Genomic DNA, 23,922 nt, shown 5'->3' with positions numbered 1-23,922 from the left:
CCATTATAAACCAAATATTTGTCCAATTCTCCTCCAAATACCCCAAATAAATCTTTCCCATACTAAACCAAACCAATGTAAATGTCACATGGAGAATCTTTAACTAGGATGAAATATTGCTGAGAAGCTTAAGAAAATTGGACGAGGCTTTTGTGAAATGAAGGGTAAAAGAAAAACGTATTATTTTTTGGAAAAGTCTCTTAATGTGTAAGTGGCTTCTCACTTCTTAAACAACTTGACAGAAATTAAACATCTTTTCCCCTGAGCAATTACAAGTACAGTGGACTGGTTCTGAGACTTAATTATTCAGTACCCTATGTTGCAAATACTTGTACTCTGCTTGGTAGGTATTTGCAGGATTGGGCCTTTCGCTATTAAAGCCTCTGATGCATATATGAGGATCCCTGGGAAATTCCTAAATTCAGGATCTTCTACTTAAAACACATGAGCTTCCTAAATCATGCACCTGTGCCATGCCACATGGTTTCAAAGAAGCACATGGAAGCTGCTCTGCTGTCTATCCCTTCCTGTGTAAACAGCTACAGTTCGCATATGTCTTAAGGCTAGCACTGGAGGCACTGTAGTGTGCACACCTAACATTGATTGTGTTAAAATTACATTGGTACTGAACATAAGTCCAAACCAACACACATACCATTAAAAATCTGCTTTTAAGGGCTGGAAGATGAACCCACACTAAACTTCATGGTACTCCGTTTATTTACTGCAGAATAACTATTTTGAGTCCATTAAAACACAAAAATCTTTATTGTGCAATCAAAGTGAGGAGTACTGACCATTACCCTGTGCACCTCCCACTGAAGATGTGCAACCCTTGACAATTCAAGTGTTAGAAAACCAGGAAATGTGGAGTTAGGGGTTCTCCACATACCCATTCTTTGTTTTATTATATGTTAGGTAGGACCTAGGAACCAACTGACAATGGACTCCATTATGCTAAACAGTGTTAAAACCTAGGATAATACAGTTCTGTCCTCAAAGAGCTTACCTCTTAGAAGAAGGTTAGTGTTACAATATAAAACACCTTACAAATGTTAAAAAAAAAAAATAAAATAAAAAATATCCAGGAAATAAAAAAATAAGGTAACATTTTTTCATAACATAACCACACAAACTTAACTGTGCCCCATGGATGTCAAGAGGAACTGGGCCTATCATAGTATGGAAGGGACAGCATTAATTCAGGTGATTGGCATCAGTGTGTGAGAAGCCATGCTGCAAAGCTACACATGAGTTAGTGTCCTCACTGGTGTGTCGCTAGGACTTCTCAGGGCACGTACCATGGCCATCTCCCTCAAAAGCTTGGGAAACCTTGCTTTGCAGTGTGCCCTTAAGGCCAACAGATTCAGGCTGGGTTAACCCAAGGAATGTATGTGGAGTAGAAGTACATTTAAGAGTCCATGTACAATATGTAAAATGTATCTTTATAAAACATTTAAATTCCATGTTTGAAGCTTAATGTAATACTATCCTGACTTAATTTTGCAGGCTAACCTGTGCTTTGTGGATGTAGACAACCATTTCATTGAGCTTCCAGAGGATTTGCCCCAATTCCCGAATAAACTCGAATTCATTCAGGAAATCTCTGAGATCCTAATGGCATTTGGAATTCCACCTGAGGGAAACCTGCACTGTAATGAAAGCGCCTCAAAGATGAAAAACCTCCGAGCATGTGACATAGTTTCTGATAAAAGAAATGGGAACATAGCAGGATCACCTTTAAATTCATATGAACTGCTAAAGGAAAATGAGACCATAGCAAGGCTTCAAGCACTTGTTAAAAGAACAGGTGTGAGCCTAGAAAAGGTAAGTTACGGAATTGCCTGTAATCTCTTTTGGAGTTGTATTACAGAATTGCAGTAGCTACTGAGTGGGTGAAAGATATACAGAGTAATTGTCTGAATGCTTGGGCCTTACCTTCACTAGAAAAAAGTATATTTTTGATATATGTTAGCTAACCCATATTAACATCATAGTATAGACAAAGTCAAGTTCTGGTTTGGTTGAGGTTAATCCCTTGGCTCCACCTAGAGTTTATTTTTCCCTGTTGACATGTTAAAAATACTTGGCTTGCCTACACTAGGGTCTTAACTCATGTTAGATAATCAGTGTTTTAAAAACATACTTTTATTTTTCTTATGTAGACATAGCCAGAAATTGGTATTTTGACATCTTTCTTAGCTTTCACAGAAATTGGTATTTTGGCGTCTTTCTGTCTCAGTTTCTCCACCTGTAGAATGTGGATAATAATGTGCCTGCCTCAGCGATGCTGTGAGGCTGTATTCGTTAATGTTTGTTGAAGGACATAAATCCACACTTTGTAGAGGTCAAGCATAGGAGTTTATTACATACAGCGCTGGCAAAGTTTCACCTTGCTTATTAGGCTCAGAGACCCTGTCAATCAATTGATTGCAATGGAATGTTTGGATTTTCCATGGGCGGGGGAAAGTGATGGGGTAGGCAGTTCCACACCCCAGGATAGGTTTTGCAGCAAGACAAGATGGCACAGTAGCCAATGGTTAACAAGTTACATGTCTCCGCCCACGGTCTGAAGTTAGCAAGTTAACAGTTAATTAATATTTTGATAAAAATGTTATTAATATAAAATATATATGTTGAATTCCGATATGGAGTCTATAGGAATGGGTAGCTCCTCTGGTTGTCCAGCAGATACATTCCTAGCAGGGCCGGCTCTAGGCACTTTACAAGGGGCGGCACTCCAGGTCCTTCTTTTTGCTTTGGGGCACAAAAAGCCAGGAGCCGGCCCTCAGAGGAGGTGAGCTGCAGAGGTGTGGGGAGGGCCGCAGGAAGTAACCCTTGGGGGGGAGGGGCCGCAGGAAGTAACCCTGGGAGCGGTTCCTCTGCCCCTCCCCCCCAGGGTTACTTCCTGCAACTGCAGGAAGTAACCCTGGGGGGGGCAGAGGAACCGCCCCCGCCCCCCAGCTCACCTCTGTTCCACTGCTGCCTGCTCCCCCAAGTGTGCCGCCTCTCTGCTTCTCCCACCTCCCTCCCAGGCTTGCCACAAAACAGCTGATTCACGCGGCAAGCCTGGGGTAGGAAGGGAAATGTGGTGCGCTCAGGGGAGGAGGCAGGGTCAGGGATTTGAGGAAGGGGTTGGAATGGGGCAGGGAAGGGGCGGAGTTGGGGCGGGGGTGTGCAAAAATTTTTAGCTTGGAACAGCAAAAAACTTGGACCCGGCCCTAAAACAAAGGAACAGTGAAAGTATATGGCAATAAAGATTGTTTCCTTTGTGTTTTATGGCAGGCATTGGTCCCTTGCTAGGGGAGGTGGGAGGATGCCATATCTTATACTGACATGTGCCAACTTTTCATAAACTCAGGGTTGGATCTGTGGAAAGAACATCTCCCTACAGAAGAAACTAACACAATAGGAACAGGAATCCGTTGTTCAATCTACAACTCTGAATAAGACACAATTATTTAGTTCTTAGCTCCAACACCTTGCAATTTGTTAGCCATACTTTAGCAAAACAAGATTATCTGTTTACCCCAGCTTTCTCTTAGCTGATCACTGTTTGCTAGGCTTCTGGTCTCTTGACCAAACTCTGGACTTTGGGTCTGGAAAAGAGCTGTCCCAGTCCATATACCAGGTTGTTATATAAAATGCACATGGATTTTAATTCTTCATTTGTAAAGTGTTTAGGGCCTGGTTTTCAGAGATACTGAGCGCATATGGCTCTCATTGTTCTCAACTGGTGGGTTCTCAGCACCTCTGAAAATTGGGCCCTACCTGTGTAAGTGATGTTTTTGAAAGGTCTCCAAGATTTGTTTTATATTTCTGATATGGAGGGAAAATTCTCTCAAAAAGATTTGCTTGTTTGTCTTGGATGTTTGTCTGTCTCGCATGTTTAAATTGCTTCCTCCCCTTTTGTAAGTCTGATTCTTGTTTGTGTTGCTGAGGTTAGTGCTACAAAAGGGGAAATTAAAAGAAGGAACTGACTTACTGCTGTAGAATTGCTCTGGGGAGTAGAGCTGCATTGGGGAAAGAAAACTGCATGAGGATAGTAAGAGTGAGCATTCAGTTACTGGATGTTAGATTCTCTGAAATCAACTGTTTCTTTTAGACTTTTTTCTTTTGCATTGTTTTCTTTCTCTTCAGGGGGAAATTGAGAAGAAGCTTTTGCTTTGCTTATTGCGTTGGAAGATAGTGGGGAGAAATACAGGTGTCTCTCTCCTGTGACTTTCTATGCACTCTGACCCCTCTGCTCTCTCCTCCATTTTAGATTAGAAAAGAGTTTCCAGATCCCCCTTTATTAACTTTCTGTAAAAGTGTCTGATTGTGGATGTGGACAGGTCATAACTTTTGTTAGGGTTTTGTTTTTTTTTAACTGTTTGAGAAATGAAAACTGCTCCTGAAGTAGCTCTCCTATAGTGCCTGGCTCTGACACTAGAAGTAATTTCAAAATTTGAAACACTGCCTGTCTAGGATAGAGTTGGAAAGAACTGTAGAATGTTGCAGCTGTTTGCACTGGAGAGAAGTCATTGTAGAATCCATGGGTACAGCTGGTCCTTGACTAAGGGCTTTGTACCAGGCACTGCAGCCAGCTAGTGTAACCAATGTGGTTTAAAATGCATTGGATAGCTGTTGTATGTGGGTGCAAGTCATATGTGGAAAGCTCAAGATATTCCATCCAATTACTTTTTTTAGTGGCATGTCCCATAATTGCAGCAGGAGATATGAATATGCACCATTTCAGATATTTTACGTAGTTATTTATGGCTGAGATTTTCATAGATACCTAATGAACTGGACACCCGAACATCTGGATTCTCTGTGTAGCTTTGAAAACCTCCGCCCATGTCCTTTTTAAAATTACATTTTAAAGCATTGTGTTGGCTGTTTAGAGAATTGTGCTGTTTTTAAATAAAGCATGCCGCTTAAGACTTCTGATCTTGCAAAAATTACTACTTGCATAGCAACTTTTTTTGATTATGCACATCAATATTAATATGAAGGTCAATACATAATGACTTGGAACAGTAATATGGATTTATGATACATCTGAGAGAAATGCATATTCACCTACTATGCCTGAATAGTAAAGTCTCTTGTGACCTCATAAAAATGTTTTTGTTTTTTTTTTGGTTTGTTTGTTTTTTTTTAGGACCAAAGAAAGTAAAAGGTGTCTCTGTGTATTCTATATATTTTCTATCTTTTTAAAAATGTCTATTTTTAGTGTCCTGAACATTGGAAGTGAATATCAGTTTATTATTGCTATAATCTCTTATACTAACAGTCTTTTCAGCTGGGTTATTAAATGATGTTCTCCTTGATAGTGTTGTTTGGAATCTTCTGGGTTATAGGTTAGAATGTTGTTTGGAGGAATAGATAACAAATGGGACCTGAATGTGGGCTTGCATTCCTTATGTACCAACCTCCCATGAAGGAAGGGACACATTTGGTTCTTGTTTGTTCCCTTACCCTCTCAGCTGGAAGTGCGAGAGGAAACCAGTAGCAACAAGGATCTCAAAGTTCAATGCGGCGAAGAAGAGTTCCGGGTTTACCAGCTGAACATTCAAATCCGAGAAGTTTTTGCCAACCGTTTTACGCAGATGTTCGCAGACTATGAAGTATTTGTCATTCAGCCGAGTCAGGACAAGGAGTCTTGGTTTACCAATAGGGAGCAGATGCAGAACTTTGATAAAGTAAGTTTGAAAAGAAGTGCAAAACTGAGTCATGTTTGTTTAAATAATTACTAATCAAACCTGAAAGTACAAGTTATTAGAAGCGGTCAGAAAATGTGGGTGGGGTGGGGTGAAGAAGGAATGTTGTGAACATTTGAATTTCTTCACTGAAACCTTCCAATCAGTTGTAAAAGAGATGCATATTATACAAATGATGACATTTATGTTTGAAGATATTCTAGTGCTTGTGGTGGAGAACAAAATTATGTAGATGACAATAGGCTACCCCGCAGGCATCCCGTAAGGCTCAGATCCCGAGACCCCTCCATGCTGCAATGTCTGCACAGCTGTTTTTAGAGCAGTAGCATGAGCTTGTGTCTGTCGACCTGGGCTCGGAGGCTCGCTGCCATGGGCTGTGAAGACAGCTTCTGGGACAGATTCAAGCTTCTGGGATGGATCCAACCATAAGCGCTGACACTGTGTGTGCTCTGGGGCTGGAGCACCAGCAGGGAAAAATTGGTGGGTGCTCTGCACCCACTGGCAGCCAAGCTCCCCGCCCCGCCAGCTCGCCTCCACCTCCTCCCCTGAACGCGCCACATCCCCGCTTCTCCTCTCAGTGCTTTCCACTGCGAAACAGCTGTTTCACAGGGTAACAAGCTGTGGGAGGGAGTGGGGAGGAGCGGGAACGTGGTATACTCTGTGGAGGAGGTGGAGAAGAGGTAGGGCCAGGGTGGGGATTTGGGGAAGTAGTCCAATAGGGACAGGGAGGGGACAGAATTGGGGTGGGGACTTTGGGGAAGGGGCTAGAATGTGGGTGGGACAGAGGCATGGCTGGAGGGGTCGAGCACCCACCAGCTCGAGGAGAAGTTGGTGTCTATGGATCCAACATCCAGTGAAGTCAGTGGAAAGACTCCAGTTGACTTCAGTGGGCTTTGGATCAGACCACAAGTACATAAGGTATATATTCAGTATTGGTTTTGCCGCTGGGGGAGCTTAGCTGAGCTAAAATCTCAAAATGTTGGGTTTTTCTAAAGTCCTTTGTATTTTTTTGTTTATAAATGAAATGCTAAAAATAGATGACTTCCAGGCAAACTAAAAAAGTTTGCTTAGTATATTTTTCAAGGTGGAGTCAGCATGCATAGTAAAATGGAACATTGTCTGCAAAAACCCTCCCAGACCCCTAAAACAGAAGGCTTTGGATCTCTCTAAAACTCTTCAGTATGTGCTTGGTTAGAAATACTTTCACTTTAACGATATACAGAACTATAACAAGGCATTGTATAGACTTTATATAGTCTCTTGTCTCTGTTTGTTCACCAGGCATCTTTCTTGTCAGACCAGCCTGAACCTTACTTGCCTTTTCTCTCAAGATTTCTGGAAACACAGATGTTTGCATCTTTTATCGACAATAAGATTATGTGCCATGACGAAGATGAGAAAGACCCAGTTTTGAGAGTGTTCGATTCTAGAGTAGATAAAATTAGACTGTTAAATGTTAGGACACCAACTCTGCGCACATCTATGTATCAAAAGTGCACTACCATTGATGAGGCAGGTAAGAGTAACAAGAACATTTCTTTCAGATGTAAGGAGCTATAGCTGTTCTCACTAGCACTTCCAAAGTTAGACTACTTGTTCAAATAAGATATTTTACCAGCCATAACATGAATTGAAATGTCTTAGTGTTTCAAAAACAAATGAGAAGAGCTGGAAATTGAGGCTCTGGTGGAGAAATAAATTCTATACTGGAAAGGGCAATGTGAGAACCTGAGACAGTGAGCTAACTCTATGTGAGATATCTGTAAAGGGAAATTCAATTCAGCTCTCCTCTTCACCTGCCTGAGGGTGGGATGTTCCAGATAAGATGAGCATCTCACTGCCATTGGTAGCAGTCCTTGGATACAGTATGGTCTCGTACATAAGCCTCCCTGTTCAGATATTGGTCAATATGGGGATTCCCCTATCCCCTTAAATTACAGATTTGGTGGGTTTTTTTTTAGTATATATGGTAACGTAAAAAAGGAAGGTTATCTGCAATGCTTAGAGTGGTTTGAAAAAAGTGTGTGTATGGAGAGGTGTCTTTCGTAATCTGAGAGCAGCAGCTTTGGTAAAGCAGTGCTTACAGTGCACCTTTCAGTGTCCCAGCTTGATTAAAACTTCTCTTCTCACACACCACCCCAACACTTAGGACACTGGTTATCTGTAAAGTTACATGCTTAAGAAATATCTCCTTCCTCTCTCTCTCTTTTTTTTTTAACTTTCAGAGAAAGCTATTGAATTAAGGCTTGTAAAAATAGATCACACTGCGGTCCACCCACACTTATTAGATATGAAGATTGGACAAGGGAAGTATGAACTTGGGTTTTTCCCCAAGCTTCAGTCTGACGTACTCTCCATAGGACCAGCAAGCAACAAGTGAGTATGCAAACATTATTGTGCATTATGAAGTGACATTGGATCTTGTTGAGATCTAAAGCATAAGACCAAATTTGAGATGTCAAAATGCATATTTAATCACTTTTAAATGAGAAATGTCTCAATAACACCTTAGAATGTGGTGGACTCTTAAGGATCCTTTTAGTAACAAAGTGAAGCAAGGAGGCCAATATTGCAATGAGGCAGAGTTAAGATTTTTGAGTGACTTTAATTGATACTGGTTAAAAGAGAGAGCCCTGTGCCAGAGGTCAGTTAAGAGCTAATGGCTTAAAATAAGGGACAATCTCATAAAAAGTGGGAGGAAAGAGGAAGAAGAGGTTAGTAGCTGCAGAGGTGACTAAGAAGCCTTAAAAGTGGAAACTAGAAACCAAGTGCACGAGATTGTGTTTTTGTTTTTTCCCTAAGAACATAATTCTTCCAGACAGATTTCATTTTCAAACCATTACAGGTTCGCTGCTTACAAAGAGATGCTAAACACAGTCTGTACTTGTGTGTGCTTGCAGTTAACCTGGGTTTGGCACTGGTTCTGGCACGTCTGTTGCCAGTGATTATTTTTTGTAATGTGGACAAGCCCTATTAACAATCCAAGATGGAAACCTTTGCTCCTGCTTTTCGCTCCTCTTCAGCTGACTCTTGATATCTAATGAATAATCTTGTTTGATCTGTAGATGGACAAAGAGAAACGCACCTGCGCAGTGGAGGCGGAAAGACAGACAAAAACAACACACAGAGCACCTGCGTCTTGACAATGATCAGAGAGAGGTGAAAACTGTTCAGTTACTGTATAATATCATTTTTCATTACAGAAATCACACTATCTTCTCTACAGAATGTCAGATCAGTTATTCCACAGTAAACCTCCGCTGTTCCTTACTCTGACCTTTCAAAAATAAAGAGCAGATCCTCAGCCAGGGTAAAATGTCATAGCTCCATTGATGTTAAAGGAGCTATGCCAGTGAGGATCTGTCGCATGAGAATGAAACCAATGGTAAAAAATGGTGACTGGGGCTACGTCTTCACTACCCACCATATCAGCGGGTAGCAGTCTATTGCTCGGGGATCGATATATCGCGTCTCATCTAGATGCAATAAATCAATCCCCGAACGCGCTTATATCGATTCTGGAACTCCACCAACCCGAATGGAGTTGCGGAGTCGACATGGGGAGCCGCGGACATCGATCCCGCGCTGTGAGGACGGTGAGTAATTCGATCTTAGATACTTTGACTTCAGCTACGTTATTCACGTAGCTGAAGTTGCGTATCTGAGATCAATTTCCCCCCGTAGTGTAGACCAGCCCTAAGTTGCAGTGTTTAAATGTGGCAAAAGTCAGATACCAGTATGCTGTTAGACATGCACTGTCTGATTTGAGTATTGGGCTGCGTTTGAAGGCTGCATTGTTCAAAGTGCTGATTTTCGGCTATAAGCATACTATGGATGCTGTCTGCTTTGTGAGGATTCAGAATAGTTGCCCTTTTGTAAAAAGTGGTGTTCCTTTGATAGGTACACTTCTGTGTTTTGAGGAGGGGGCCTAGCTAGAAAGGAAGAAACTCGAAGAATCCCTATGTGAACCTTTTAAAATGACATTAGTTGGGTCCTATGATGCCAGCTACTTTGCAGCTACTTAAGCAAGAACAAAATGGTTAGTTCTCTGAACTTCCATTGTAAAAAAAAGTGTAGTATGAGAACCATTTTTCTGATGTTCGGATTTCTTTTTAAAAAATTTGAATTGATATGTGCTTATATGTAAACCAAAAATAAAGCTTTGGGATACATTATTTTATGTTTGGGTGAAGAATCTTTTAACTTTGTTCTTTTTAAAGTTTATACTAAGATGCTTGCAGGAAATTTTTTAAAAAATATATTTTCTTCATTCATTCCATTGTTATATGTGAACAATGATATAAAAGGTTAAACTGCATTTTCAGTTATAAACCCTATTTTCCAGGATTTTGTGACTTGGTTGTAAAAATTGGTTGTAATCATCTCTTTTGTAACCATATTTAAAAAAGAAAAAGAGGTTTGTGCACTTTTAAATTCTACAAATAAGTAACATTTACTGCTTTCACATGCTCTTTATGGCGCTGTGTCTCAATAACATCTTCCATTTAGGAGAAGAAAGAGAAAGTGAGTAGTAGTTAGTCCATAATCTGACAGTCTTTTTGACAAATATGTTGATAGCAGGTGTGAACCATTGAGGTATCAAAGTGTAATTATACATGTAAAAAGTGACTTTCCATTTTCCAAGAAGTTTTTTTAACAAAAGCTGAATATACTTAGCAAATGGTTAATTATCGGAGAGCAGCTACCTTAGTATGTGAGGTAAATAATATATCTTATGAACCATATTGCAGAAATGTGTTCAGCAGATGGAGCTATTCTGGTCTGTAGGGTTAACTCGTTTTAGATATTTAGTTAGAGTGGTACCAAAATCTATTGGGAACATTATATCCATGGGGAACCCCATCCCCATAATTCAAGTTTTTCCCCATTAGTCTGTAACAGTTGAAAGGGAGTAATTTTGAGTGTAGGAGTGAAAATTCTTGTGGCTGGTAGGCAGGGATTGGTAAAAATAAAAATTAAATTGGTGGTCTGAGGCAATTGTCTAGAAAGAAGCTTTGAAGTTGAGATTTGACAACTGTTAACTCTTGTGAAATTCTGTCACAAGTATGCAGTAAAGGACATAGTTCATTTTAATTTATTTAATCTCATCACAATTATAGTGTTAAAATAATTTTTTTGCTCTTTCCTTTATGTAAGCTTTCATTATTTACAGGTTTTATGTTGTATGTTTATTTATTGGTCTGAGGTGTAAATGGCATTGAGTTCTGTCTTAATTGTTATCTTTTCTGTTTTTGCATGCACGCTTTTATTCATATCTGCTTACCGTACTTTTGCTTAATATGGGCTGTCTGATTGTTTGCTACAAACCTCTCCTGCCAGCATCTGGATTTTTCCTTGCCAGAGCTTCATTTGCAATCATATTTAGACTGGGACCAGCATGATTGGCCTTTCAGACCCTCTATAAAATCTGTGTCAGAGCTTTACCTGGTATGTCATATGTACAGCATGACCTGTAGTCATGGCATCAAAGATGCATAGTTAAATGTATGTATTTCATAGTTGTTTAGACTGTTTCAGAAGGCTGATACAGTGGGGGAGGGGTTGGTAAAAGGTGAACACTTTATTCATTATGATGTAGCAAGAGTAGGATTTCAGTCAATCACAATCCAGAACAATCAAATGCTGCCCTCTCAAGTGTCACTGAAATACATATTGATCCATCAGAATGCGGCAACAATAGTAGCACAGATCTTTCAAACCTTCATGAGTCAAGGAAATCATTTTCCTCTAAAATGTTGATTGTTCTTTTTTTAGACCTGTAATATTGGAGCCTATTCATAATAAACTGCTGCTTCAGTTATCACACTCCTTAACTTAGCTTCTGTCTTTAATCACCCGACAGAGCCATTTAGAGTATGCATATATTGCAATTAGACGCCTGCAGCTGGCCTGTGCTAGCTGGCTCGGGCTTGGGCTTGGGCTAATTAATTGCCATGTAGATGTTCAGGCTCAGGCAGGCTGTACTCTGGGACCCTCCCTCAGTGCAGCCCGAGGTCAAATGTCTATAGGTAAACAGCCCCTTAGCCCAAGCCAGCTGGCATGGGCCAGCTGCAGGTGTCTAATTGCAGTGTACATGTACCTTTAGTGTCACCCTTGCTGCTCCTCCAAAAGCGTCATTACTTACCTGCAAAATAATCGCATTTGGAAGGACTGTTTCACTTTGACAGTAATATCAAGTATGTATAGCTATAATTACAAGACTTTTTTAGAGGAGAAAAAGGAAACACTCTCTGTAGTAGTGGAGGGAGAAATTAAAGCTATGCATCCAAACAGTTTTGTGTTGTGTTAATCAAAGGCCCAACTGCATCCTGATGCTAGCTGGACAGTTTATATGGGATCTTAACTCAGTTAACTAATGTAGTAAATGTCTTTATCCTTGATAAAGGAGCATTCTTTTGAAAGGTGGTGTGATCTTTTTCCCTCTGGGCATGGGGGCAGCAAAGACAGGTTGTTTGACACTGATTCGTAGCTACTGTATACCATTTTGTCACTTTTGTTTTGGGGTTTGTTTGTTTTTTCTATCCTTGAACAGAAGTATATCCAAGAAGCCAGGAATCTGGGCAGCACCATTCGTCAGCCTAAGCTGTCTAACCTCTCTCCATCGGTAATTGCACAAACAAACTGGAAATTTGTTGAAGGCTTACTGAAGGAATGCCGAAATAAGGTAATGTAGAGAAAATGACTTCTCATTCCCACACGCTGCTGGGCTACAGTTAGTAAAATTAAACTCACCTTTTATATGTACACATACACATACACGCTCGCTCGCTCTCTCAGATGTATGCATAATCTGAAACTGGTCTACGCTGTCCCTTTTGGGGATTGTATGTCCCTTTAATAAATAAATGGATGTGTTTTTAGTTATCCTGAAAAGATTGGAGACTTTTCATATTAGGAGACCTACTATAAAAACATAAAATTATAGAAGTAAGAAAGATCAGATGCTCTGGTAGGTCTCTGTTTTCCTGCCAGTCTAGCATTGTTCCCAGCCATACATTTTCTAGTGTATTGTCCAGTCTAGTTTTGAATGCTTCATTGTGAGAATATTTTTGAAATGTCCTACAAGAGAGAAAGTGTGATCTGCAGTGAGAGATTAGGGGAAATGGATACATCCATAGAGAAAAGATGGCAAAGGAAGCATGTGATAAATGTCAGTGCTTAGGAGGTCATTACATAAAAAGGGTGAGGACTTTACTAAAGGTGGTTAAGGACAGTGTATAAAGAAGCGATAGTTTGAAACTACAAATAGAAAATGTAATTTGATTTATTAGGAATTATTTCTAGCTGCTGTTGTGTTGATTATACGTGCCCTATGAATAACAGCAGTGAGGCCACTTAACAATGGAATAATTTTGCACTGGGTATTACTGAGAGGATAACTTGGTAATACCAGGTCACTGAGGAACCATTATTGGAGAGGTTCAAAAGCAGACTATGGTAGATAAAACAGATTAATATAATGCACTGTTACATCAAATGGATTAGATACCTAGAGCTGAAAAGTGATGCCTATCTTCTAGGATGTGGCAGGATTATGGTAGTTCCCAAAGTCAGTCTGAAGCAGATAATGAAAATTAAAGATGGCTTTACTCTGCAGAGTGACTGTGTAAAAACGGCACTTCTTTTTTATTCACTAGTTCTGTCCCTTTCGAATATTTGGTCATCTATTGCTTTTTTTTTTTTTAACTGCCTTTTAATTCACTAGCAGTGGAGAGGGATTGCACTGGATTCTATTTTATCTTTTGTATCATCAACATACTTGTTAATAAGAGCCAGATTGTGGACCCTTAGTCATGAATAAAAATTTAGTTAATTACTGTGCTCAGTTAGTCTGATCCACAGTCTGTTGAAATCCATGGAAAACCTCCCACGGATTTCAGTGGGTTTTGGATCAGGCCTATTCTTCCACTGACTGCAAGGGAACTATTTACAGAATATGGTACTGCTCTTTGTGATAGACTGTCCCTAAATTCCATTCATTTACACCTGTGTAAACCCTTGGAAGAAAATAGTTGCCTAAGTAACGCTGAAGACATAAGTCAAAGACCATGGAGTTGCCCGGGTGTAAATGAGGGCCTAATTTGGTTTGCAGAACGTGATTACTTGCAAAGGTGCATGAGCTAGAAAAGAAACTGCTGGAGTCTCAGATCTCTGAACAAGTTTTTCATAGGAGGTATTTTCAAAAGCACTTATTTGTATTGGAAGCATAAAACTCACTGACTTTTAAAGTGGGATTTTCAGTGTGATTAAGCGATTTATGTACTTTTGAAAATCCCACTCAATATTTTTTGATTGAACTGAGATTGATACATAAATCATCGAGAGGCAATAACTATGGATGCTTATATTTTATAACTGCATATAAAATACTTAGCCTTTACATAGACTTCATCATCTCTAACTCTCACTCAAAGTCCTGTCAAACATGGCTAAATTATTATGTCTTTATAGATAGGCAGATTGAGGAAGTGAGAAATTTAAGTGACTTTCCCACAGTTGCACACTAAATCTGTGACAGACCCAGAAGCAGAAACCAGGAGAGCTGGGTTCTAATGTTCTATCCACAAGGCTACACACTGTTTTGCATGTACATATTCTAAAGTGCAACCTCTCATATAATTCTGTTCTAGCCTATTGCAATGAATAAATTATCCATTGCAAGGATTGCCTCATTATTTATGGCTGTCATAGAGCCCTCAGCACAATGGGGCCCTGATCCCGACTGGCGACTTTGGAAGCTACCGTAGTTCAAACATTTAATAATAAACCTATTTAAAAACCTGTTCATGAGGACAACTTCATATAGATATTGTTAGAATGGTTAAGCAAATCTGTTACAAGAATACATCTTTTCTCTGATGTGGCTGCCACCTGGCTGGATGAATGTGAATTGTCTTCGTCTGCTGAAAATGCTCTGCTTGTGCTTCTATCTCTGCATCCACCAGCAGCAGGCTCATTCTGACCCCTCCCTACCACTGCTATTGCAGACAGAGCTGCCATTATTGGGCCATAGCAGGGGCAGGGTGGATGTGAACTGCACACCCTTACAGCAGCCACCTGCAGACTCCAGGGACAAGTAGGACAGATTCCATGTCCTCTTGGATATCCTGGAAATGGTTCCTCTTGGAAAAACATCATTCAGATGGAGGCTCACAGGAACAGCATGCTGGCGGCAGGGTATTCCCAAGTGTCTCTCACCTTCACCCAGTGGAGACATAGCCTGGATAAATAGGACCATTCCTGTTTATCACAGAGAGTCCTTACACCTTCCTTCCTCAGTGAGAGGGCTCCCTGGCTACGTTCTTCTCTGTTTTAGGACCTTGCCACAGCTAGAGGGCAGGAAAAGCCTCATTCTTCACTGTTTCCATCTCAGATAGGGATCTTTCTGAAGAGAACAAGCTAGTATTGAATCTGGATTAGTTTACTTGTCCCTGTCCACCTTGCTACTGCTCAGGAATCCCCAGGAGGGACACTCCAGAGTAATAGGATTACTTAAAAAAAAAACTCTCTGGAAAAACAGTCTTGGAGAATGAGGTAGGACTTTCCATGTCACTCCAAGGCACCTCCTTAGAACTGATTCTGCCTGTTGACACCTCTGGTAAGGAAGGGGTTAGACTTGGGATATACCTACCCTGCTCCTGAATCTCTTCAGATTCTGCAGGCCAGCCCTGACTTCCATGACGTCTGGCTGTTCCACTCAAAGGTATGCTCAGTGGTGATTACCCATTCGAAGCTCTTGGACCAGTCTCTGGAGGCCACGTCTGTCCCTTTGCCTAACTCAACTAGATAAAAAGATGGAAGAGGCTATCAGGTGATCAGTACTGGTGATTCCACATAATTGTGGACTATTGGTGAAATAAGAGAAATATCTTTCTGCACTAGCTGCCAAGGGTACAGTATAAACCTAATTGTATTATCACTCAGTTACTATTGTAAAGGAATTTAAATACTGTGAAGGATCATAGCGGTTCCTGGTGAATAAGAGTAACTTTCTTTTTGCCTTCTTCTTTTCAAGACCAAGAGGATGCTGGTTGAAAAAATGGGCCGAGAAGCCGTGGAACTAGGTCATGGTGAGGTGAACATCACAGGTGTGGAAGAGAATACTTTAATAGCCAGTCTTTGTGATCTCTTAGAAAGGATATGGAGTCATGGTTTACAGGTCAAACAGGTAAATAATGGTATTTCATAGAATTTACAACTTTACAGCCATTTTTCCACTGTTTCTTTTTTAATTTATTTTTTTTCAATTCTATTCTATGCTCTTAAAATCCAACAATTTTGGCACTGAGCTAATCCCCCCTGCTCAAAGTATAGTACACAATTATACTCTCAGGGATGACTTTCTGAATGCCTGCTTACTATTTTATTTGTCTGTTTCATAGAATGATAGCTTTTATCTATTTCCATTTTTTATTTTCTCTTATTGTAGCTGTGCAGATTTACGAGGTTGCAGTTTGTGGTGCTGTTAGTTGGCTATCAAGTGTGGGGATTTGTCCTCAAGCAGGAAAACTAAACTCCCTTTGCCCCCTTTCGTTTGCTTGTTCTTACTAGGCATGGTACTTATTTAGAGATGGTCAATTGAAGTTTATAAGGCCTCTAGCTAGCCACTTTCCTTGAGCAGGGGGTTGGACTAGATGACCTCCTGAGGTCCCTTCCAACCCTGGTATTCTATGGTTACAGAGCTCCAGCTGTTTGGGCTCTCCTGTGAGAGTAGACAGTGTGGGAGGTGTTGTTTCTTCCTCTTTTCCCCTGTGTGTGTGGGGAGGGAGAAAGGGACTTGGATGATGTTTTGTTTAAGCATTTTGCAGAGTAAATACGTTTTAATCCAGGCATCCCTAATCCAATTGCTCTGTCCTCTGCATCCATGCCGCCATTGCCTAAATCTGCTCTCATTCATACTATAATAGTAGTTTCTCTATGTGAAGGTATATCGTCTGACTCTCCCCTTCCCTCTTGTATACTACTTAGGATAGAAGCTGTACTACTTTCATCCTAGAAGACAGAGTATCAGTATACTCTGCTTCAACTCAGATTTGGGCCTTTCAGACAACCAGGCGGCCAACCCCACATAAGGTTAATGTTTTGGATTGATTGCAGATGTTGGCAAACAGTGCTGAACAGTCTGTTGTGGTAGAATAATTAGAGGCCTGACGAAGGAAGTGCAGTGCATCTAACACTGTGATCCAAAGTAAAAAGCACTACGACTCTGACATGCACTCTGGCCTCTATTAAAATTGTGAAAGTTTGCTATTTATAAATTGATTCGTCCAATAATGAGCCAATTCCTTCTCAGCAGACCATAGTAATGAAGATGGCTTCCCTCCCCCACCCCATGCTTTTGCCTGTTTCCTTGCTGATGGATCAGTTTCATTCACATAGTTACCAACTGGTTCTTTCATGTGCTGTTAAACGCTACCCTCGTCAACTGACCAAAGCCCACCTCCTGCCTCAACTGATCCAGTATGATCATGCAATGTAGGATCTAGTGATCTTGTCAGTCTCATCCAGCCTAAATGTATGTGAAGACCTTGATTTTTTCCCCTCCTTCCCTTGTGCTGTCTCCTTCTCCTCTTTATACTTGTAACTTGCATCATCATTACTCTCCTTTAACTCTCCAAATAGTAATGTGCTGGTAAAAGAAACAGGCAGATGCAAACAGTACAATTTCGTCTCAGTGCTCACTGGTATTGCAATTTCCATAGTTTGTAGAGGCCTTTGCTTATTTGCCTTCTTCAGAGGTGTTCCAGCACTGAAAGCATATGCCGTCCTCGGCAGTTGCTGTACTGAGTTGCCAGAATATATTTACAGGTGCATTTGTTTCCCCCCAGAAATAGTATTTTGGCTGTGACCATCTCCCTGAATGATTTTCATACCTGTCCTTTTGCAAGGCTCTTTGTACATTTTGGTTTCCACAGTGGACCTTCCAGATTCACTACTGAGAAATCGGACTTCTGTGGGGGGGACTTTTTGTAATGTTCTCAGGAAACACATTTTTGAAAGAGGATTTCCTTGCATCGTCATAACTGAGACATATGCTGCTTTATATTTTAGAAACATACCACCATAATATGTGTGGGAATAATACCTTGGAATAAATCTCTTGTAGGTCTGTATATTAGAGACACTAATTCTCCCTTGCAGAAGTGAACAAGTTGGGCTAGATTTTTAAAGCTGACTTTTTTTTTTTTTTACACCTGCAGAATTCACCCCTCAATTATTTGCACCCTGAACCAGCTGTTTAGATGTTTTAAATGACATCAGTAGTGCCTACTCACTGCAGGTGCAAATAAGTAATCCCCAGTAAAGCCAAGATTTGACAGCCCTTACAAACCCCTCTTTTTGAACAACAATAACATCCTTATAAATATGCAAAAAACTTTCTAGTCTACTCATTTAGCGGAAACGTGTGATTCTCAATCCTTTACTGGGATTCCCAATTAAGTGTTAGTTTCCTAAAGGAATCTGTTACAAATCATTTACTGAGGAAGTGCATCCAATCAATGTACTGGAAAGTCCCTGTTCGGTTATTGGTGCCTTCTGTGACTTCAGTAGCATTTAATTTATCATTCACAAATAGCTTTAGGGTGAACCTGAGAATCTGTTTGTTTTTGGTGAGTCAGTGATAAATCTCACCACCTCACCTTTTAGGGTTTCCTGACCCTTTTTAGAAAGGCAGCATATTGACTAAAGATATATATTTTATTTTTGGCTTACAATGTCCTAAATACTGCATTCTGAATGCTGTCCTTTAAAATTTCTTTACTATCTATAAAAACAGCTTCAAACTTTATTTGAAATTCTTTATTTTCCTGCATGTGGAGTGGTGTTTTTTTTTTTTGTTTTTTTTTTTTACATGTGTAATGAGGCCTTTTGCTCTCTTTGCTAGAGGAACTTGGAAAAATCTTTGGAGGACCTGAAAAAGTAGCTCTCAAACCCCTGCCATCAGCTTGGGTAGACTGTTGTAGACTCAGGGCTGGGCTACACTGAGAAGTTCCAGTGGCATAACTACATTTCTCAGGGATGTGAAAAATCTACACCCCTGCGAGACATATCTATGTCAACCTAGCCCTGGTGTAGAGCAGTAGGTTGATGAAATAATTCTTCCTTTAACCTAGCTATTGTTTCTTGGGGCGGTTGGTTAACTACAGTGACGGAAGGGGTTCTCCCATTGCTGTAGTGAGTGTGTACACTGAATCGCTATGGCAGTGCAACTGCAGCTGTGCCATTGCAGCGTTTTGAGTGTAGACATAGTCGAAGAGTCTGCTCTGTTTACCCTATCTGATTGTGCATCTCTTCCCCATTCAATGAGTGAGACAGCTACAAACTCAGGTTGCAGGGTCATGGGACAGGGTTTGTAGTACGCATCACTTTGTAGTATGTATTTTGATCACGTCTTGATAAACAATGAGAAGTGATGCTTAGCTGATTTTTTTAGGTACCAGAATCTGTAGGTCCAGCTAGTTTCTTACTTGAAAAAAAAAATTTACACTAAGAGCGGATATGCAGGACAGTTTTACAAATCATTTACACTTTTCCTTTTGTTCTACTGTCCTTTTTTCAGCTGTTTACCTTCTCCTATCTCTTTTTTGTTTCTTGTTTTTTCTTTTTTATTAATGATATTGATAGGGAAAACAAAACATCTTTAGAACAAACTGTTGTTGTAAATGTTACTTTTAGTGTTTTTTAATTTTCAGTTTTTATTAAACTCAACAGACATTTATTTATTTGCATTGCTAAATACAATATGTTACCAATCAATTTTTTTTTAATTTTAGGGAAAATCTGCTTTGTGGTCTCACTTATTACATTTCCAAGAAAATAGACAGAGAAAGCCCACGTCAGGTAGCTTCAGTACCTCAGGTAACATTGATTTGTATTACAGAAAGGTTTTCAAGAGTACTAGCTGAACTCCTCTAAAAATGCTAAAAATGTCCAAATTACTAGGTTTTAGTCTCTTCAAACCAATTCCAAATTATGCACATCAAGCAGAATACTGTAAATTCTCCACTGCTCCAGGTCTTAGAGGATGAGATTTACTATGATGATGATGTCATTTTCACATAACTGTTGAGACTGATTTGGTGACTGCAGTATTTACATGGAGTAGACTTGTTTTCCAATGTAATTCTGAAGACTTATTTTGAGTAGAATTTCTTGTTCAAGACTGGTATCCTGTTAACTGGTGCTTGGTGTCCTACCAATGCATGATGCTTCAGAGACAGTCCAAAAATAAACCTGTTTGATACACGTAGCCAATCATGCAGTGATGTACGTAAGGTGAAAGATCCCTTTTTAACCCATGAAATAGTCATCCTCTGCTGTGAAGCATGATTTTTCTTTACCCCTTCTTAAACATGCATAGATGCGTTACTGAGTATGAAATTATCCATCCTGTTTTAAAATCCAACCATAATGTAAATAGGGTTTCAGTAATATGCTGCATGAATAACTTTTACTGATGGTACCTAATAGGTAGTTAAATATAACTACGTATTTTTTCCTCTACAATATAAATTCTCTTATGCAGTATAAATACTCTCCATTTAGTGTAAAATTTGTTTTCAGCAAACTGTTATCTTTTGAAAAAAAGAGAGAGTACAATAACGCACTTAAGTCAGTGTGTTACAAATGTAAATGCTCTTTAGTCCCTATTTTACAGAAGGAGAAACTGAGGCACAGACCGCTTTTAGGGCCAAATTCTTTGCCCAAATTCAGTTGCTTTCCAGAAGAGAATATGACCCTTAGTAACGCATGCATGGTCATTCAGGTAGTCAGAGGCAGAGCGGTGAATAGAACCTAGGTCTCCTGATTCTCATTCTGATGCCCTGTGCACATTGGTGTAATGTGCAGAGACCTGGGTTCGAAACTACTGCTGATCCTGTGCTCTCCAGCTTGAAACTGAGAGTAGGTGATTGCTCATAATATAGTGTTTGAAGTATGATATAGAGATGGCATTGTTTGTTTAGCATTTACATTGCAGATTTTGGGTTCTTGTATTACCTATTTCTGTGGTTTAAGACTGTGATGCACTGGATATATTGTATGCATATCATTTAACACCGAATTGTCCAGTGTCTATAATGCCAACTTGTTTTAGCTCATTTGGGAAGGAAGTGAAGAACTCTTTTTAGAAAATAATACTTTAGTGATAATCTGTTTAGATCCCACTCTTTTTGGTCTCTCACCAATTCTGGATATGTCAAAGCTCATTAATGTGTCATAATGCTGAGCATATTATGAGTTGTCTGAACATCTTGGTGTGTAGACAGTCAATCAGGTCCACCCGGGGCGGGGGGGGGGGGGCAATTTGCCCCAGGCCTGGGCCCCACAGGTGCTCCCACGAGAGTTTTTCGGGGCCCCTGGAGCAGGGTCCTTCACTCGCTCTGGGGGCCCCGGAAAACTCTCATGGGGCCTGGGCCCCCAGAGCTTCTTCCGCTCTTGGTCTTCGGCAGCAATTTGGCGGCAGGGGGGTTCCTTCTGCTCCAGGACCCGCCACCAAAGTGCCCTGAAGACCCACGATGGGGGGTCCTTCTGCCCTGGGACCCACTGCCGAAGTGCCAGGTCTTCAGCGGCAATTTGGCAGTGGGGGCCTCCCACCGCCGAAGACCCCAGGCCCCCCGAATCCTCTAGGCGGCCCTGTAGTCAGTGTTTTTCCATGGATTTAATATGCTGCCGTCGTCAGCACTGATTTGTGCCATAATGTTTTCACAAAACCATGTGTCTCTGACAGAAAAGTATGCAGCATTTAATGTACCATTTCTGGATTCTGGGGAAAACCTTTTCTCTCAGAATGTTATCAAATACTTCCGTTGTGTTACTGGCACTAAGTGTTTAAATATTACTTTTAAATCTTTGAATTATTTTTCCATTGATTAAAAAAATATTTTTCGCACTTTAGGAGTACTTCTCGATTCAGAAAGGAGGAAGTCAGATGCCAGCCCAGCCATGTCGCCGCTGAGAATCTCTCTCATTCAGGATATGAGGTTAGTTTGGGGCAATAAAATAAATCCTTAAGATCTGTGTGTTTATTCCTATGCATGTAATTTGTGTAAAAGGTTTACTTCAGTAACACAAAGTATAATTCTGAATGGCTCATGTGAGTTTTGTATGGTAACTATCTTCATTCTGGGTGAATCCGAGCTCTGCCACAAAATAGGTTAATTTAATGTAAATAATGAAAATCACCCTCTCTTATTGCGCTCCATAAAGTCTGTTATGAAGGAAAAGGGGATGAAAGGACTTTCATCAATAACTCTTGGAAAAACTTAAGAATTTCATGATATGAAGAACTGTGGATTATAAAGGCCAACTTGGAATATCAAGGGTGAAACTTGCTTGGCTCTAGTTCCTGGTTTTGCAATTGGTATGTTTTAACTGGAAGAGATGCTTGCTCAACTGGAAAAGCAATGTGCTTCAGCTGGAAGAAATTGCAAAGCCATTTACCAGAGATTATAGTGAAACCCTTTCACTGGCCTAAATGAAAACTTGCTTCACACTGAGGAAACCGTATACTTACAGTATCTCCACTGTAATACTCATTGGCTTATAACTATAGCCAGACACTTTATTTTTTTTAATCTTCTTCCTCGTCTGTCTTCTGATTTGTTTCCATGGTATCTTATCTCTCAGACTGGGGGACAGGGTCACATGTACCCAATCACTATCGAACTGGTTGGGCAGTTCTGAACTCCTCTCTATTTCCCAATGAACCTCAACAACCTCTGAATCTTTGAGTGGATTGGCTGGGCATTGGCCATTGTATGTACTTAGAGTGTGAAAGCCTGTGCCACAAAAATATGAAACTCAAAACTAAAAGTACATCTTTCCTGTACTTGCCATTTTCTAGTAACAAACACCTTTTCAGACTTGAAGATGGATTAATTCTGAGGCCTGGTAGCTCTGCTATTAGTTTCCTCTGTGGCATTGGCAGATAACTTAGCTTCTCTATTTCTATGTGCCCCTTTCTCTAAAATTGATATGATCCCTACCACAGAGTTCTGGGAGTTATTTGTTTGATCTCTTCAGTTGAAAAGCATGATATAATGCAGATTTCCATAATTTCTTCTCTTAATCATGATTAGTTCAAAGTCTCCACTGCATTTGCATCTGATTCATAATTGAATATTTGCAGTTTAAATTTGTCAGTGTGCAATGCTAACGCATAGGGATTATTGAACAACTGAAATGTACCAAATATTTTGGAACAGAGTCTATAAAATATGGGAGATAATTTTACAATCAATTAATGTAGTGACAGGAGTTGTGTATTTAAGCAAATAAGGTTTTACATTTTTAATATAAATATTTATACTTCTCTCTGGACTGTTTTTTTTTAAAAAAAAGTTTGAAACCTGGATTGACCAGCAATCAGAAGATGCTCTTTAATAAAGCTGCATGGATTGGATGATTCGGTGAAATGCTGTTTGTCTGACTGCAGCTCACGCTGTTTTTTTTTTTTTCTTTTTAAACTAAACAAAACTTTAGTTTATTCACTTTTAAAGGTTTTCCTTTCCTTGGAGTTTTTCCCAGCTAACCTTAACATTTTGGGGAGGGAGAAGTGAACTGAACTTATTCAAGGAACATGATCTTCCCTGTAATATATACGTAAAATATGGGCACACAGCATTGTGACTGCAGTTTTAGAGGACAAGCTGAAACTCTCTTCACAGTTTAGCCTTAAGTTATTTATTTTTTTGTGTTGTGATAGCACCTAGAGTCCCCTCTCAGGATCAAGGCTGCATTGTGCCAGGCTCTGTACATGAGGCATGGGTCACTTGCAAGTTTAAACTAGTGTAAATGGTGAATTCTCTCTGAAGTCTTTAAACCGTGATTTGAGAATGGCAGTAACTCAGCCAGAGGTTATGGGTCTATTACAGGAGTGGGTGGGTGAGGTTCTGTGGCCTGCAATCTGCAGGAGGTCAGACTAGATGACCAAGATGGTCCCTTCTGACCTTAAAGTCTGAGTCTATAAGGACGGGAGTGAACCCTAAAAAATTGTGAGGTGATGGGATGGTCTAGAATCCTGAAAATAAGCCATTGCAGTACAGATACTTCCTTTTCTGTCTTGTATTACTCTTTAACCAGATATACAGGGATGCAAGGGATTTAGACAGTGAATTATATTAATTTATGGTCCTCTTTTTTTCCCCAGCAGTTATCAAGATATAGAAATATTGTAAGGCAAAGTTCCTACCTC

At 40.1% G+C, this 23,922-nt stretch overlaps 1 protein-coding gene across 12 annotated transcripts in view; it reads left to right on the top strand.

Annotated features, from left to right (window-relative positions):
* Positions 1-23,922, top strand: part of DENND5A (DENN domain containing 5A) — a 110,637-nt gene that overhangs the window by 65,667 nt on the left and 21,048 nt on the right. For 7 of the 12 annotated variants that reach the window (XM_050955001.1, XM_050955000.1, XM_050955010.1 and 4 more), the window contains 11 exons: positions 1,510-1,827; positions 5,472-5,687; positions 6,987-7,221; positions 7,931-8,081; positions 8,771-8,864; positions 11,046-11,153; positions 12,259-12,390; positions 15,742-15,894; positions 16,695-16,799; positions 19,502-19,586; positions 21,625-21,709. In XM_050955001.1, the coding sequence (XP_050810958.1) occupies positions 1,510-1,827; positions 5,472-5,687; positions 6,987-7,221; positions 7,931-8,081; positions 8,771-8,864; positions 11,046-11,153; positions 12,259-12,390; positions 15,742-15,894; positions 16,695-16,799; positions 19,502-19,586; positions 21,625-21,709 (1,682 nt within the window). The remainder of the gene's footprint in view (positions 1-1,509; positions 1,828-5,471; positions 5,688-6,986; positions 7,222-7,930; positions 8,082-8,770; positions 8,865-11,045; positions 11,154-12,258; positions 12,391-15,741; positions 15,895-16,694; positions 16,800-19,501; positions 19,587-21,624; positions 21,710-23,922) is intronic. The other 5 variants (XM_050955004.1, XM_050955003.1, XM_050955009.1 and 2 more) reach the window with 3 other exon arrangements.

This window comes from Gopherus flavomarginatus, chromosome 5 (assembly GCF_025201925.1).
Source record: "Gopherus flavomarginatus isolate rGopFla2 chromosome 5, rGopFla2.mat.asm, whole genome shotgun sequence".
Lineage (NCBI taxonomy): Eukaryota > Metazoa > Chordata > Testudines > Testudinidae > Gopherus > Gopherus flavomarginatus.
Note: the sequence above shows the minus strand (reverse complement) of the source record. Positions and strands in the feature narration are given on the sequence as shown.